Below are 18,146 nucleotides of genomic sequence, written 5' to 3'. Positions count from 1 at the left end.
ATAACCACACCTGGGGGTCTAGAGCACTGTTTACCAAAGTTTGGCCGGGCCCAACTTGTGGGTCCCTTAATTTTTGGTTTTCAACATTTTGTTTTTTAATTATTATTATTCAAAAATATTTTCAAAAAGACATTTAAAAAAAAGCAAAGATCTAAGAAAAATAAGAATGTTCATACATTACTAGAACACAAATGTTTAAGGAGTAGAGAAAATAGACGATCTACAAGATCACAACATGGCACGAAGCAACGCTTTCTGAGCTTGTAGATCTGCTATTTTCACTAGTTTGGGTGCTGGGAACCACTGTAACGTTAACTCCATAGACACATACGCAGAACCAATCATCAAGGATGATGATACACGAAAGAAGAAGAAGAAGTACCAAAACTATGACACCACCTCTTTAAGTTTTCAAATAATAGTAGTGGAGTAAAAAGTAACAATAGGCCTATTTTTGGAGTGAAAGTAAATGTATTGAAATTTGGAAATACTCCAGTAAAGTAAAATAAATAAATAAATAAAAAGTGTACTTAAGTACAGTACTTGAGTAAATGTACTTAGTTACTTTACACCACTGTTGTTTTATCACGTGTTGCTGAGTCTGCTGTTCATTGATACTTCTGCTTTCTCTCTCTCTCTCTCTCTCTCTCTCTCTCTCTCTCTCTCTCTCTCTCTCTACTCCAGTTCAGTCCAGACACAGCTCTTGGTCTTAACAGTCTTCTTGCAGGTATGTCAATAACTTCATATTGTTAAGGGTTATGTTGTGTTAGGGTTCAAAACAAACAAAATAAACGTCTATGCAACACTGAAAACAGCTACTATTATTGCAATGCGAAAACCGGGACAATTTTGTAGTGAATGTTGAACACCGGGTCATATTAGTGTTTTAGAAATATTTGTCGGGACACCAGGACACGCAGCTTGAAAACGGGACAGTCTGGGCCAAACCGGGATGTCTGGTCACCCTAATTCTGCTCAATCAGAGTCAGGGTGCTGATATTGTGCATGTTGGCTCACTGGAAACTCTCTGCTACACCAGTGGGTCTCAAAGTGTGGTCCAGGGACCCTCATGGTTCCTTGAAGGTCTGTAACTTTGGTCCATAACTTAGAGTTATGGTGGTACTTGTGTAGCAGTGACTCACTGTCTCAGCCTGATGACTTAAAAGTCTAATATCTCATTTATTTTAGTGGCACCTGAAAAACACTCCCACTGCTATGCCCTATTCTTAGTGCTTGTCAGGGTGGGGGGGTCCACAGTCAGTCTGGTCATTTATATCAGTGGTCCTCAACCTTTTCAGGCCATGACCGCTAAAATAATCATATTTTAACTGGGGACCCCCCCACCCTGACGAGAACTAAGAGTTGAGGCATTACATTTTGTACACCACGGTTCTATTGTGAATAGCAGATCTACATGCTCATGTAGATTGGCTATTTTCACAATTTCTGCCCCTAATATTTGACAATTTGGCCAGTGTTTAATTTGTCATTTTAGAGGTATTAAAAAGTCCTTAAATTGTCACTTTAGAAATGTGCAGATACACTTAAACTTTATGATGGTTTGTTTAATATTGAGAGAGAAAACAACATTGCTCATTAAGTTAATCATCTGGGGACCCCCAAAATAATCTGGGGGCCCGACCCACAGGTTGAGAATCACTGATTTATATGGTAGCAAAATGTGTGTACGTAGCATCATGTTTGTCTAGTGATGTCATATGTTGTATGTCTGTAGCCTTTTGCCATAGAAAAATGTGTGTGTGTAGCATAGCCTGTACATCCTAGACTCAAATCCTAGTCTGAAGATGTTATGCAAGCACGACCACCGTTCACTTCACATTAGGTGTGATTTTTTTCTTTTCTTTCCTTTTCCTCTCTTTTATCTTCTGTCCTCTGTGTCTCCAGGTAACCATGGTCCATTGTTACGTTGTCGTGATAACGGGTGCTCTGATCTCATTGGCTGCCTCTCCGTCAGTCGCCATGGAGACCTGCACCTTTACGGGGACACCTGGACTGCCAGGTGAGTGTGTGTGTGTGTGTGTGTGTGTGTGTGTGTGTGTGTGTGTGTGTGTGTGTGTGTGTGTGTGTGTGTTAATGTGTGTCATTATGTCATGTGTTTATGTCTATATTCTTATCTCTATTCTATTCGTCTGTCTGTCTGTCTGTCTGTCTGTCTGTCTGTCTGTCTGTCTGTCTGTCTGTCTGTCTGTCTGTCTGTCTGTCTGTCTGTCTGTCTGCAGGTATCCCAGGGATACCGGGGAGAGATGGACGCGATGGAGTGAAAGGAGACAAAGGAGGTCCAGGTACAAACACCCCCCCCCCCCCCCCCCCCCCCCCCACACACACACACACACACACACACACACACACACACACACACACACACGCTTCTCCAATACCTTTAGCCATAGCCGTTGTTGTTTCTCCTCCTGACCAGGGGTGGCAGCGCAGGCCAGCCTGGCTCCACAGAGAGGACAGAAAGGGGTGCAGGGATCCCCTGGACCTGCAGGCAAACAGGGTCCCAGTGGAGAGCGAGGACCCCAGGGACCCCCTGGAGAGCCTGGTCCTGCTGGGGAGACGTTGCTGTCCGGGTAATGAGCAAGGCACTGGATTGATTGAATACTTTATTAGTCATAAATGTAAACAAAGGTACAGTCAGACCTTAAGGCTAAAAGGATAACACAATACTTTATTAGTCATAAATGTAAACAGAGGTACAGTCAGATATTAAGGCTAAAAGATAACACAATACTTTATTAGTCATAAATGTAAACAGAGGTACAGTCAGACATTGAGGCTAAAAGGATAAAGAAGTCCATGGACACAATAATCCATATCCTGAGCCATAACTGTGGCAGAGTTTTTATGTGAAATCTCGCTATTTCTACCATTGTCATTACTTCGACTACAGGAGGGTCACCAGCGTCGGCAGGTTAGCTGCTTACCAGTGTCTGGGTTACTGGGTTAAGGTTTGGGTTAGGTTTAGGCATAGAGGTTAACATTCACCAGCGTCGTCAGGTTAGCTACTCTCCAGCGTCTGGGTTACTGGGTTAGGTTTAGGCATAGAGGTTAACATTCACCAGCGTCGTCAGGTTAGCATTTCATCAGGTTAAAATTCACCTGTGTCAAAATACTGGGATGTAGAACAAATGTTATGTCGAAATATCGACACGCACCCTTTTTATGTAGCAGCTATAAGGCTGCTGAACAAAACCTAAGTCTGTCGCCTGTGCTTAAAGGTGATACACCATGAAATGTCACTTTTCCTATTTTAAAACCTTTTTTTGGGGTCCCACTAGCACCTTCTATCCTCACAAAGTCCCATTTCTGACCATTGTGTCTTTTTCTGGTTTTGGGAAGGCGGAGGTTAAAAGCATCCCACGGGTTCTCAAAACAGGCTGTCCAGATTTGCTGCCGTCGCTGACGTCAGCGATGGCCGTTTTTGAAGAAAGTGGGGGTGGCGCAGTTCAGGCAAAAGGTGGTACTGCAGCTGAAAATGCTCTGAGAGCAATTCAAAAATGAGAGGCTCTCTCAGGAGTGGTAATTTAGCCTCAAACCTTTTGAAAAACGTTTTTTTGGGACATAAACAATATGACATAAATACTTTTTAAATGCATGTTGTATCACCTTTAACTGAATTGCATTTTATTGACACACTTTTAATGACTTTAAAGCAAAATTACCTGGTAATTACTGTACTGTAAAAGGAAGGGTTACCGCCTACTATGCATAGGATATCATCAATAACAAAAGGGGAAAAAAGCAGTCATAAAGAAAAAGAAAAAAGGAAAGAAAGGGAAATATAAAAAATATGAAATGATATGACCATTTGAGAACAAACAGTTGCATGATGTCACCTTCTTAAACTAAGTGTGTGTGTGTGTGTGTGTGTGTGTGTGTGTGTGTGTGTGTGTGTGTGTGTGTGTGTGTGTGTGTGTGTGTGTGTGTGTGTGTGTGTGTGTGTGTTCCAGTGCCTCTGTGCAGAAGCATTCTGCCTTCAGCGTGGCCAGGGGGACCGCAGACTACCCTGCCAAAAACACACCCATCCGCTTCCTGTCTGTCATCACCAACATCAACGATGACTATAACCTGGACACTGGGAAGTTCAGGTATCTGCATCCGCATCGCGGCGCGTTGAAGAGTTTGTAGATCGGCTATTTTCAAATAGCCAAGGTATAAAATTGGGCTAAAGTGTGTTTTATAATGTTATAATTTATACACCTGCAAAGTGACTAATAACTAAAGTTTTCAAATGAATGTAGTGGAGTAAAAGTACAATATTTGGAATCCGAGATGTAGTGGAGTAGAAGTAAAAGTATTGGAAATTGGAAATACTCAAGTAAAGTACAAATACCTCAGAATAAGTACAGTACTTAAGTAAATCTACTTAGTTACTTTACACCACTGCCTGTCTGTCAGGATAGTAAGGGTATTTTATCTGGTATTTGACCAATCTGCCAACTAAATTGTTACCAAAAAATCTAACCATTGGTTCGAATTGGAGCGGTGAATTTGAGCAGCTATACCCTGTGTGTGTGTGTGTGTGTGTGTGTGTGTGTGTGTGTGTGTGTGTGTGTGTGTGTGTGTGTGTGTGTTGTGTGCATGTGCGTGTGCGTGTGTCTAGGCTGTGCAACAGTGGCCTTCTCAATCTGTTCCTATTTTTATAGTTTAAAAATCCAACCACGCAACGTTGTACTAATGAAACATAACTCCGGCCATGTGCCGTTGTACTAATGAAACATAACTCCGGCCATGCACCAACTCCGGCCACGCACCGTTGTACTAATGAAACATAACTCCAGCCACGCACCGTTGTAATAATGAAACATAACTCCGGCCATGTGCCGTTGTACTAATGAAACATAACTCTGGACACGCACCGTTGTACTAATGAAACATAACTCTGGCCACGCACCGTTGTACTAATGAAACATAACTCTGGCCACGCACCATTGTACTAATGAAACATAACTCTGGCCACGCACCGTTGTACTAATGAAACATAACTCACTTGGTAAAAGTTCATCCTAACAGGGACAGACATAGGGACAGACAGACGGACACACAAAGTCGAATGTTGGTGGCCGATTTCAGCGCTCCAAAATAATACTTCACCAATGTGTTTCTAGAGGTGTGTTGAAATTCTACTCCCGGGGGAAGCCTCATAAAAATAAAAAAAAACGTTTTAAAGTTTGGGTCCCATTAACTTTACTACACAGGAAAAAAAATCTGCTTTAAAGGGGTATTTCGGTCAAAAACGACTTTCCTACCTTTCTAATGATGATTCGGGAAGCTTCTGGGTTGATCCAGGTGTTGTTTGACCCATAGCAGCATTTTGTTCCATTTTCGATTTTCTCCCCTGCACCCCACGGCTCCAAAACGGCACCTTTTGGGTCGTTCCGTAATCCGGTTATTATTCTCGCTCAAAATTCACTTTTCTCGCTCGGTATCAGTCCCTCATACTGTTGTTAGCATATCCGAGCTACACCAGCTCCTGGTCGCCGCCATGTTTGTTTACAAAAAGCTCAACTCTCAACTCGCAGCCCAGGAGAGAACACTGGGAAATCCCGTTTTGTATCGCGTGACTCCCCGACGCGCGACGAACAATAAAACACAAAAATGCTCTTAGCCAAAGAAAAAAGATGTAACTATGTCGACAAAGTCTGCAGAGTGATGTATGGTGTAGCCTCTTGTCTGCCTCAACCGGTAACAGGCTGTGGGGGAGGGAGGTGGAGCTGTGAGAGCAGCAGCAGCAGCAGCAGCAGCTCGTGAACGCGCGTTTCCCAACGGGTTAGGGATTTCCCAGTGTTTCTCTCCTGGGCTGAGAGTTGAGAGTTGAGCTTGAAGTAAACAAACATGGCGGCGACCAGGAGCTGGTGTAGCTCGGATATGCTAACAACAGTATGAGGGACTGATACCGAGCGAGAAAAGTGAATTTTGAGCGAGAATAATAACCGGATTACGGAACGACCCAAAAGGTGCCGTTTTGGAGCCGTGGGGTGCAGGGGAGAAAATCGAAAATGGAACAAAATGCTGCTATGGGTCAAACAACACCTGGATCAACCCAGAAGCTTCCCGAATCATCATTTGAAAGGTAGGAAAGTCGTTTTTGACCGAAATACCCCTTTAAGTAGCATGTGAGGGGTCAAACTAGAGATTTTTCATGATTCTGAATACATTGCAAGCATTTGTTTTGCACAAAAAAACATTCCTTGGGCTAAAAACGGCTCTCACAAAACTGTGAAAAGTGATGACTCATCACTAAACCATAGTTTTGAGGGGTTTCTTGTTTAGTTAGCAGATTTTCATATGTTTCTCTTACTAGGACCCAAACATGGATCCTGACTTAGTGTTTGGGAAACATTGCTGTACCAGGCATACAGAATATTACTTATAGCCGTTGTTTATGCCCTGGAGATATTTTGATATCACATGAATGATATCACATGGTAATAAGGAGGAGAAGCATGACGATATTGTGTGGTCACAGTCCATGCCTCTGGTAATATTGTGATGTCACATGAAGCATGACCTCCAAACATTTTGTAAAAGGTTAAATTAGTCTAAGTCTCTAAAGTCTATTGAAGGTAGGAAAGATAGCCTATAACGTGGCCAAGCCCCCAACAAATTGGGGGACTCCTCTGGAATTATAGTAGTAAGATAATAAGATAATAATAGGTCATATTTTAACCCTTTAGGTGCAGTGTACCAGGGACATACTACTTTGTGTTCCATGCGTCTGCTGCCAGCAGGTTGTGTGTGATGATGAGGCTGGATGATATGCCCTACACCGCTTTCTGTGACCAGCTGGACAACGGCAACACACGACAGGTAGCACACAGACTGACAGACAGACAGACAGACAGACAGACAGACAGACAGACAGACACACAGACACACAGACAGACAGACAGACAGACAGACAGACAGACAGACAGACAGACAGACAGACAGACAGACAGCTAACAGTACAACTCCATGTTGTTTTTGTTGTTTTTAACACCTTTCCTACTTAGTCCTATTTTGGACTACTAGGACCTACTTAGTCCTATTTTGCGCTGAAAAGAACAATGGTCACTGAAGTATGGCCATGTGAAGTGTTAAACACTGCTATAACACTGAAGTATGGCCATGTTGTGAAGTGTTAAACACTGCTATAACACTGAAGTATGACCATGTGAAGTGTTAAACACTGCTATAACACTGAAGTATGGCCATGTGAAGTGTTAAACACTGCTATAACACTGAAGTATGGCCATGTGTAGTGTTAAACACTGCTATAACACTGAAGTATGGCCATGTGAAGTGTTAAACACTGCTATAACACTGAAGTATGGCCATGTGCAGTGTTAAACACTGCTATAACACTGAAGCATGGCCATGTGTAGTGTTAAACACTGCTATAACACTGAAGCATGGCCATGTGTAGTGTTAAACACTGCTATAACACTGAAGCATGGCCATGTTGTGAAGTGTTAAACACTGCTATAAATAACACTGAAGTATGGCAGACTGTTAAAAGGATATTTCACTTAAAAAAAAAAAAAATATATATATATATATATATATATATATATATATATAATAACTTTTGGTCATTTTATCATCTAACCAGGCTGTTGTGACCACCCTGGACAGATTTTGAGTTGCTTGAAATAGTATTTAGATATTCGATGTTCATTTTATCAGACACGGCCCCTCCCTTTACAAACCCATTGTAACTTCAAACTCCATTTGAACCATGATTGATTTATAAAAAATGCCCTCATGTTACGCTCCATATATGGAAGATTACTGCTATTAAGCCCATATCTGGGAATGCGGATATATATCAGATATATATCAGTCTCATGATAACCAGTGTGGTTGTCAGGACGCGAGTCCCAAATGAATTCTGTCCTCGTCCCTTTTATGCCCATATGTGGAGATCCCTGATGTCATCAATATTAAGCCCATATCTGGGAATGCCCAAACTGTATATGGACATATTGTGTCGGTCTCTGTTGTTTCAGCTTCTCGCCCTTAGGGCGTCTTACTGGTAATAATAATAATGTTATAATTGCAACCGTCAGGGAAAAGCTCCACAGGCTGTCTGTCTGTCACGTCACATCAAATTTTTGGCCCTAGTCATATCTCCGCCACCATTGCCCCCCATGCCAAACTTTGCACACACACTCCATGGCTAGCAAACCACAACCTCCAGCCCTGATTTCTCAAATGGCCCTCTTCTAGCGCCACCATGAGGCCGATTTTTGCACAGCAAATTTTTGGACACTGCTCCTATAGATGTTGCCCTAAAATCACGCAAAGCGGTACATAGTATCTTTAAAGTCGTGTTATCAACATGGATCTGTCCCATTTCCCATATTCCCTCCTGATTGGCTACGATTGCCTTCTAAAGTTTGTGTATGCGACCTGACAGTCGCTTATCTCCCGATTAGGGAGTCTTACTGGTGTGTATTTCTCTAGGTGTTTTCAGGAGGTGCGTTCCTCTACATGGTGCAGGGTCAGGAGGTGTGGCTGGAGACCAACACCTATCGAGGCCTGACGGGAACCCTGGGAGGAGACAGCGTGTTCTCTGGCTTCCTGCTGCACGCCCACACCGTGCTGAAACCCACCGTCCCCCCCTACTGACCACACCATGCTGAAACCCACCCACTGACCACACCATGCTGAAACCCACTGACCACACCGTGCTGAAACCCACTGACCACACCATGCTGAAACCCACTGACCACACCATGCTGAAACCCACTGACCACACCATGCTGAAACCCACCGTCCCCCCCTACTGACCACACCATGCTGAAACCCACTGACCACACCATGCTGAAACCCACTGACCACACCGTGCTGAAACCCACTGACCACACCGTGCTGAAACCCACTGACCACACCATGCTGAAACCCACTGACCACACCGTGCTGAAACCCACCGTCCCCCCCTTCTGACCACACCATGCTGAAACCCACCGTCCCCCCCACTGACCACACCATGCTGAAACCCACCGTCCCCCCCACTGACCACACCATGCTGAAACCCACCGTCCCCCCCACTGACCACACCATGCTGAAACCCACCGTCCCCCCCACTGACCACACCGTGCTGAAACCCACCGTCCCCCCCTACTGACCACACCATGCTGAAACCCACCGTCCCCCCCTACTGACCACACCGTGCTGAAACCCACCGTCCCCCCCTACTGACCACACCATGCTGAAACCCACCGTCCCCCCCACTGACCACACCGTGCTGAAACCCACCGTCCCCCCCTACTGACCACACCATGCTGAAACCCACCGTCCCCCCCACTGACCACACCATGCTGAAACCCACCCACTGACCACACCATGCTGAAACCCACTGACCACACCATGCTGAAACCCACTGACCACACCATGCTGAAAGCCACCGTCCCCACCCACTGACCAACGCACTCATTAAAGGAGTAGTTCACCCCCAAAATGACTTGTTTTCTATTGATTACTCACGCCATGGAGACTGGAGTTAAATAATATTTTTTAGTCTTTTGTCGCATTCCTAAGACAAAAAAAAATATTATAGTGATTTACCCCGATGGTTTCCCCATCCAGTGCCATGTATTTTGGGTCCCCATCCAGGGGTAAATTAACTATAATCATTTTTTTTCCTTAGGAATGCAACAAATACAAAAGTATATTATTGAACTCAAGTCTCCGTAGCATGAGTAATCAATAGAAAAAAACAAGTCATTTTGGGGGTGAACTACTCCTTTACCACAGTGATTCTCAAAACCTTTCATAACATTTTTTGATCAAGGCGTAATAAGATGACTGAAACGTTGCATAATATTAGTGTTCGCATAATATTAGTGTAGATGGTGTGTGAGTCATTGTGTACTGTACATGTTATGCATTGTTTAGAGCAGTGGTTCTCAACCTGTGGGTCAGGACCCACAGGGGGGTCCCCAATTTATTTTGGGGAGTCCCCAAAGCTTAATCTGAAACATTGTTTTCTCACTCAACAGTAAACAAACCAACAAACAATTTAAGGACTTATAAGACCCTTTTAATGCATCTAAATGAATAAAAAAAATAACATTGGCCATATTGTCAAATATTAGAGTCAGAAATTGTGAAAATAGCCGATCGACATGCTCCCAACTGAAACCTTTCAAACTATGAACTCTCACAGTCAAGAATAACAGGTAATTTCAAGACAATTAGGACAAATATGAGGAATAAAAGAGACATTTCTGAATGAATATTATGCTTTCTGGTGGATCTTTGCTGAATATTGTTGTGATTCATACTGTTTTTACTGTGTTAATCATCTAATATAAACCTAATAAACTGTGTTTATCATCTAATATAAACCTGATAAATCGTGTTTATGATCTAATATAACCTAATAAACTTTACTCAGTCATTCAGCTGTTCTGTCTTACTTTACACGCGCACACAAAAAGAAATAAAAAAACACATGCTGATAGGCTATTTCAGTTCTGACCACAAGTTGACCAATGCTATAGGCAATTAAGCCCTCATTTTTGGATTCGATAGATGAAGAGTACATTAGTTGGTTCCATGTTGTGATTGAATGAGTTGCAGTATTTTCTTCGGACAGTATTTCATTTTTGACTTTTCTTTAATCAATCATTCATTGAATGTTTCTCAGTACCCCATGTCTTTGTAGAAGGAGGAAAAAAAAAGAAAATATATATATATATATATAATACAAGCACACAACGCCTCGCGGTGTGAGGCGTTGTGTGCTTGTAGATCACTCACACACACACACACACACACACACACGCACGTGCACGCACACACACACACACACACACACACACACACACACACACACACACACACACACACACACACACACACACACACACACACACACACACACACACACAGAGAGAGAGAGAGAGAGAGAGAGACACAGAGAGAGAGACACAGAGAGAGAGAGAGAGAGAGAGAGAGAGAGAGAGAGAGAGAGAGAGAGAGACATTGGGACAAAGTGACTGCAGAGAGAGTACAACACAACCACATCTTCCTCAAGCAGCTTCATCTTTTCTACGGTTCCCCTGGCGTCTCCATGGTGACCGGGGACAAACAGTGTCAGGGGAGGAACATTGAACCCTGGGAAAAAGAGAAACAAACCCTGTCTTTCCCAGCATGTTTCATATAAATAGCTCTAAATGTGATGATGTTGATAATTCTCCTCCATGTCCGTACCCACTTCCTGTTCTGAGCTCTTTCACTTCCTCCGGTCATTTTTCATATGGCTTCTTAATAACAACCTTTGCAGGGACGTGCAGAGAATGTTAGAGCGGCAGGGGCTGACATTTCTAAAAGAGCCTTTTGGTGAAAACATCGAACATAGCCAACCTCCAAGCTCACAACGCGTCGCGCTTGTGAGCTTGGAGGTCGGCTATTTTCCGTGCTTGATACCACACTGAACTAAAGCATAATCAAGTCAATACTGGAGTGGAGATGTGTCGCATGGCATGTATTTCTACACAGAGAGGGCAATTCTTTCAACATAAGACACTGCATTCAAGTTCAGGAGAGTTTGAACAAGGCAATTCTGAATGCTGCCTTCATGGAAAGAGGGAACTTTCATTTCTTTCACCACAGTAAAAACTGCATTCATGGTCTGAGAGGGCACTTTTTACAGACGGATAAAAGGGCAGGGGCTCAACCCCCCTTTGATGTCTATGTGTGCACATGCCTGGTCCTTTGTGTTTGGTTTCACTTCCAGTTTTTGACTTAAAAAAAAAAAAAAAAAAAAAAAAAAAAATCAGGATGACTTTCATTTCTTGTTTATGAGAAGCTGAGCAGGGCAGTAATAATGTTTTTCAACCAGTGGTCCGAGGACCACCAGTGATCCTTGAGGGGGTTCCAGTTGGTCCCCAGCTAAATGATGAAACCAAATGGACCCTTTTCATTTCACGCTCTCTGCAGTTAAACTGTTGTTAAACATCTGCATTACTCACTTTACAACAAGTTTACACATATTACATATTATCTACACATATTACATATTATCTACACATATTACATATTATCTACATATATTAGAGAATGTTGGAAACGTCATCTCTCCTATGGTACCACATAAATACAGCATGGAAATGTGGACAAAATCCTATCCAACGATAACACAATGTTCTTTGGGCATTGATTTAATCATAATAATGATGATGATGATGATGATGATGATGAATGCAACTTATATAAAGCACTTTTCTATATACTCAAAGAAAGTTCAAAAACAAAAGATCTTTGTTGTTTTCCAATACAGTTGCAAAACATGGACACAGCATGAACCAATAGTCTCTCTCTCTTTCTCTCTCTCTCTCTCTCTCACACACACACACACACACACACACACACACACACACACACACACACACACACACACACACACACACACACACACACACACACACTCAGACACGCACACACACACATGCTGCACATGCGTGCAGTGCACACAGAGCGTGGGCACACAGATCGTGGACACTCCTTTAGTTTTTTTTCTTTTTTTCTTTTTTACTCTCTTTTGTCAGTGAGTCTGACATCCAGAAGAACACAAGACAGACAGCCAGACAGCCAGACAGCCAGACAGCCAGACAGACAGACAGACAGACAGACAGACAGACAGACAGACAGACAGACAGCCTTCAGGACATTGTGCTAGAAGAACAGAGAATGGTGAGACTATAACTTAACACTCATGACACTATTAACTATGATTAATGTCATAGGGGGGGAGTGGGACTGAGTTACTAGGGCCCAAGGTGGAGGGGCCTGGAATAATTTTATTTTGTAGCTGATATACAAGCTCACAGCGTGGCACCAAGTGCCGCGCTGCAAGCTTGTAGATCTGCTATTTTTTTAAAATTTGTGAAAATGTGTGCAAATCTTTGAATATTATATGTATTTACATATAATTTTGGGGGTCCTTCACAGGGTTTTGCGCACCACTATAGGTTTTCCAAAAAAACCTTAGAAGGATTTGAAATATTCAAAGACATCTACAAGCTTGCTGTGAGCTTGTAGATCTGCTATTTTATCAATAGAAGTACCCAGGGCAGAGAATTAAGGTGTGACACCCCTGCCTGACCGTTCTCAGCCTATCACATGACAATGCTTGTCACATTCCAAAACATTTTATTAACTTAAAAAGTCCATGTTCCAGTCATTCTGACAGGCTGAAGACATCTATGCAATAAGGCAGGATGAATCAGCAGTTAGTTTTAGTTTTGTTTAGAAGATTTATTATTGTGACACATCGTGTGAGCTTGTAGATCTGCTATTTTCACCATCTCACATAGAGCAAAGTACAAGGGGCAGTACATGATTGGTTTGCATCGTTGTGCATGACTCGTGTGTGTGTGTGTGTGTGTGTGTGTGTGTGTGTGTGTGTGTGTGTGTGTGTGTGTGTGTGCGCGCGCGCGCGTGCTTGTGTGCGTGCGTGCGTGCGTGCATGTGTGTGTGTGTGTGTGTGTGTGTGTGTCCAGTGGGTCACATGGGTTTGTGCAGCCCTCCTCCTGTCCTCCCGCCTCCTTCAGCCAATCAGCACGGAGCCCAGCTGTGATGCGTACAGGGGGGCGCGGCCTGGCATCCCCGGGATACCGGGTGCCCACGGTTCCCATGGCAACGACGGAGCCAAGGGACAGAAGGGAGATCCAGGTGAATTTGTTTATTTATTTATTTCTTGTGTTCTTGCCATTGGTGTAAAGCAGTGGTCCTCAAACTGTGGGCCGGGCCCACCGGGGGGTCCCCAAATAATGTTGGGGGGTCCCCATAACTTAATGTGCAACATTGTTTTCTCCCTCAGCAGTAAACAAACCAGCATAAAGTTTAAGTGTAGGGCAGGGGTTTTCAAAGTGGGTGACGGGGCACCCAGGGGTGCCGCCACTGCCGCGAGATCATTTGATAATATTTGGAATTTATTTGGACACTTGAAAAAATATTTAGTATCATTTTAAACTTGAAGTACAAAGTTATTTTCAGTCAGTTCTAACCAAAATGGCTATTATCTCAACATTTTCCTCGCAACATAATCACTAAAATATCGTCACTGTCGGGCAGAAACCTCGTATCTCCAAGTTTCAAATGTGTACATCTTTTGGTAAAGCAAAGCCCTGCTTCATCATACAAGACTGTCGCACAAAATAGTGAAAACAGCAGATCCTACAAGCGATGCGAGGTGTTGTGTGCTTGTAGATCTGCTGTTTTCACTAGTTTAGTATGATAAATACAAAACAAACGGTTTTGGACATGCAAGGTTTCCACCCGACAACGACGATATGCTATAAATATAAGGTGCTGGGAGTGAAAATTATAATGTAGGGATGCCTCGGATTAAAAACATATTTATGGGGTGCCCTGAGACAAAAAGGTTTGGGAACCCCTGGTGTAGGGGTATCTGCACATTTCCATAGTGACAATTTAAGGACTTTGTAATACCTCTAAAATGGGAAATTAAACATTGGTCAAATTGTCAAATATTAGAGGCAGAAATTGTGAAAATAGTGATGTCATTTACCCATCTTACACCTGTGTCCTCAGGTGAAAGTGGGCACGTCTTAAAGGGACAGAGCGGGGAGGCGGGGCCGTCAGGACCCCCAGGGCGGCCCGGTGTGCGTGGTGACCCGGGGTCACCTGGTCCCCAGGGTCCCCCGGGACCCCCGGGGCCCAGCGGGGGAGGGGTTTCCATGGCCCCTGGCGCCGCCCAGCAGAGGTCCTACTTCTCCTACAAGCGGACCCTCACCCAGCCCCCCTCTGCTGACACACCTCTGAACTTCAACAAGTAAGACCCTCACCCAGCCCCCCTCTGCTGACACCCCTCTGAACTTCAACAAGTAAGACCCTCACCCAGCCCCCCTCTGCTGACACCCCTCTGAACTTCAACAAGTAAGACCACGCCCACCCCAAGTAGCCTATACTAGTTATTATAGACCAGTGGTTCTCAGCCTGTGGATCGGGACCCCCAGGGGGTCCCCAAATGATTTTGGGGGGTCCCCAGATGATTAACGTTATGTACAGCATGTTGTAATGCTGTTTGTAAACAAACCAACATAACGTTTAAGTGTATAGAGGGTATCTGGACATTTTTAAAGTGACAATTCGAGGTCTTTTTAATACCTTTAAAATGAAAAATTTAATATTGGCCAAATTGTCAAATGTTAGACCCAAAAATTGTGGAAATAGCAGATCTACATGCTCACAACACCTCGCAACCTTGTCATACAAAATGTTATGCCTCAACTCTTAGTGCTCGTCAGGGTGGGGGGTCCCCGGTTAAAATATGAATATTTTTGGGGTTGCAGCCTGAAAAGGTTGAGAATCACTGTTATAGACCACCATTATTTTGGGTTAGGGTTAGAACTTCCCGAAGAGCTTTTTTGAAGCGGTGAAAGCCACTTCCAATGAGTGGCTTTGTGTGTCCCACGCCCATATATGGTCATTTCAGTCCAGAATGAACAGGTTTTTTCAAAAACAAAATGTGTGTTTCATGTCCATATATGGTCATCCCAGTCCAGAATGAACAGGTTTTATCAAAAACAAAATGACTGTCACTTCATGTCCATTCCAGTCCAGAATGAACAGGTTTTATCTGTCCCGTACGTCCGTCCGTCCGTCCGTCCGTCCGTCCGTACGTCCGTACGTACGTATGTGTGTAGTGTCCGTCCCGGTCTGATGATTGGATACTTTGAGGATTGGTCAAGCTTCACATGACAATTCGGCCCTCCAGATAAAATCATTAATTCATTCAGAATATAAATAATGTATAGATCACAGAGTTCATAACTCTAGAACACATAGAATAAAAGTTCACCGCTTCATTTCGAACCGAGGTTTGATTTTTTGTTTCATGACTGAAAACAAAATTCAATGATATATAGTTTTCAGTCATTTTATAAAGAAATAAAAGAGGAATCAAAGAAATTCTATACATTTGAAAACAAAACTTTTAAGAAGTAGAGAAAATGGAAGATCGTCTATTTTCACTAGTTTTGGTTCCCGGGCAAACGCCTAATCTCTCTTTAGGGTATTGAGCTAAAAGATTTGGGAACCAACGTTATGGACTATGTATGTTGATACGTGTGTGTGTGTGTGTGTGTGTGTGTGTGTGTGTGTGTGTGTGTGTGTGTGTGTGTGTGTGTGTGTGTGTGTGTGCGAGTGCGTGTGCGTGCATGTGTGCGTGTTTAGGAATGGACTGGAGCAGACCAATGAAACAGACACTCTGACTCAAGGAGTGTTCACCTGTACCATCAAAGGAGTTTATTACTTCACTTTCCACATGTCTGCCAAGGCCCAGGTCTGTCTGTCTGTCCTTCCTGGATTTTTGTCAAAATGTAATTTTTGTCACAGACAGAACCTGAGCAGACAATAATGTTACCAGGAACACTGATGACCAGTCTTGTAACTCTGAGAGTGTACAAAAGGAACCAATTTGGTTCCTTTTGTAGACTCTCAGAGTTATGGCGGTCCTTGCAAATAAAACACTTAGCCCTATTCACAGCCCGCCCACTCAGCAAATTTCGCAGCAACTTCCTGGTGCTGACGTCATTTTAGAAGGGGAAACTATAACAGAAATAGCTGGACTTAAAGCCAACAAATCATTATTTTGAACGGTAAAGTAAATTATAATGCTTTGTGCCTTTTACTATCTTGTGTTCTTGATCATGCTAGCCGTATTTTATACTTTACTATTCGGAAATTGCTGTGTTAACACTATGGGCTTTTAGAAGGGTTTCCCCTTCAAAACGTGACTTCAGCACCAGGGGGATGCTGAGTGGGCGGGCCGTGAATAGGGCTAATTGAGAACCAATAGTACTTGTTGGACTCCTAATGTGCCATAGTGTCTTAGTGAAAATAAGAACATAATAATGGTGTGTAAAACAGAATCTAGAATTTGTCTCAGGCTCATTCATGTGTTTATTGATGGAACACTATTTTAAATAGGAAAGAAAATAACTCAGGGGGGTATAGCGCCCTCCAGCGGCAATGATGTGACACTTCGGTTTACCATGACAGACACTCAGATGGCAGGTTCTTATCAGAGATGTAGATACAGTGAAGTAGGCTATTTAAACTTCTTTATCTCGTAGTTAGGTGAATTATATTAACTCTTTGTCTTGTAGATAAAGTAGAATTATAAACTTCTTTATCTTATAGTTAGGTGAATTATATTAACTCTTTGTCTTGTAGATACAGTAGAATTATAAACTAATGTATCTTGTACATGTAGATACAGAAGAATAATAAACTTCTTTCTTAGACACTGTAGAAGTATAGACTCCTTTTTATCATGTAGATACAGTAGGAGAAGTAGGCTATTTAAACGTATTTCTCTTTTAGATACAGTAGAATTATAAACTCATTTATCTAGTAGATACGGTAGAATAATAAGCTTTATCTTAGATACAGATAGGTGCTTTTATATTGTAGATACAGTAGGTGAAGTAGGCTATTTAAACTTCTTTCTCTTGTAAATACAGTAGAATTATAAACTTCTACTGTGAAACTAAACTAGTTAGTTGAAGTACAGTATAATCTCTATGTTGTAGCTGTAATTTACAGTAGAATAAGAAAATGTCTGTATCTTGTAGTTAGGTGAAGTATAAACATGTGTGTCTGTTATGATCTTGTAGTTGTAAGTTACTGTAGAATTATAAACCTGTTTACCTTGTAGTTTGGTGGAGTGTAAACCGGTGTGTCTGTTGTCAACTCACACAGGTGTGCGTGAAGCTGAAGCAGGGGGCGGAGTCCAAGCTGTCCCTGTGCGACACGTCGGAGAACTTCCTGGTGGCGTCGGGCTCCACCCTCATGGAGCTGGAGGAGGGAGACACGGTGTCCGTGGTGCTGGGAGAGGACAGCACCGTGGTGTACAGCAGCAGCAGAGCAGACAACACCTTCAGTGGCTTCATGCTGTTCAACACATAAAGCTGGAATCATAGTCTCTCCCACAGGGGCGTCACACCAAATAAGAAATAATAATAGTTACCTATATTATCCCAAGGGGGAAATTCAGATATCGCAGCCCAACCCAGCTGCTTTTTTTATCAGCTTTAACCCAGCTGAACTCAACCCAGTGATGCCCACAAGGAGCGCAAAGGGGAAGGGGAGCAGTGATAGCTGGA

General features: G+C 43.0%; 2 protein-coding genes across 2 annotated transcripts; both read left to right on the top strand.

The window, feature by feature from the left end:
- The first annotated feature begins 702 nt into the window (after nt 1-702).
- On the top strand, nt 703-8,790 carry LOC308284048 (complement C1q subcomponent subunit C-like). Its single transcript, XM_080724586.1, has 7 exons — nt 703-727; nt 1,906-2,020; nt 2,241-2,303; nt 2,438-2,591; nt 3,972-4,109; nt 6,699-6,831; nt 8,470-8,790. The coding sequence occupies exons 2-7, from the start codon at nt 1,912-1,914 to the stop codon at nt 8,632-8,634; spliced, it is 762 nt and encodes a 253-aa protein (XP_080580712.1). The 5' UTR covers nt 703-727; nt 1,906-1,911; the 3' UTR covers nt 8,635-8,790.
- Nucleotides 8,791-12,581: 3,791 nt separating this feature from the next.
- LOC308293401 (complement C1q subcomponent subunit B-like) lies at nt 12,582-18,146 on the top strand. Its single transcript, XM_080735895.1, has 5 exons — nt 12,582-12,705; nt 13,515-13,686; nt 14,569-14,809; nt 16,213-16,321; nt 17,743-18,146. Exons 1-5 carry the CDS (start codon nt 12,703-12,705, stop codon nt 17,947-17,949), a joined length of 732 nt encoding a protein of 243 aa, XP_080592021.1. The 5' UTR covers nt 12,582-12,702; the 3' UTR covers nt 17,950-18,146.

Source organism: Nannobrachium achirus, assembly GCF_963921795.1.
Source record: "Nannobrachium achirus genome assembly, chromosome: 1".
Taxonomy (NCBI): domain Eukaryota; kingdom Metazoa; phylum Chordata; class Actinopteri; order Myctophiformes; family Myctophidae; genus Nannobrachium; species Nannobrachium achirus.
The sequence above is the reverse complement of the archived record's forward strand: the minus strand, read 5'-3'. Positions and strand labels throughout refer to the sequence as shown.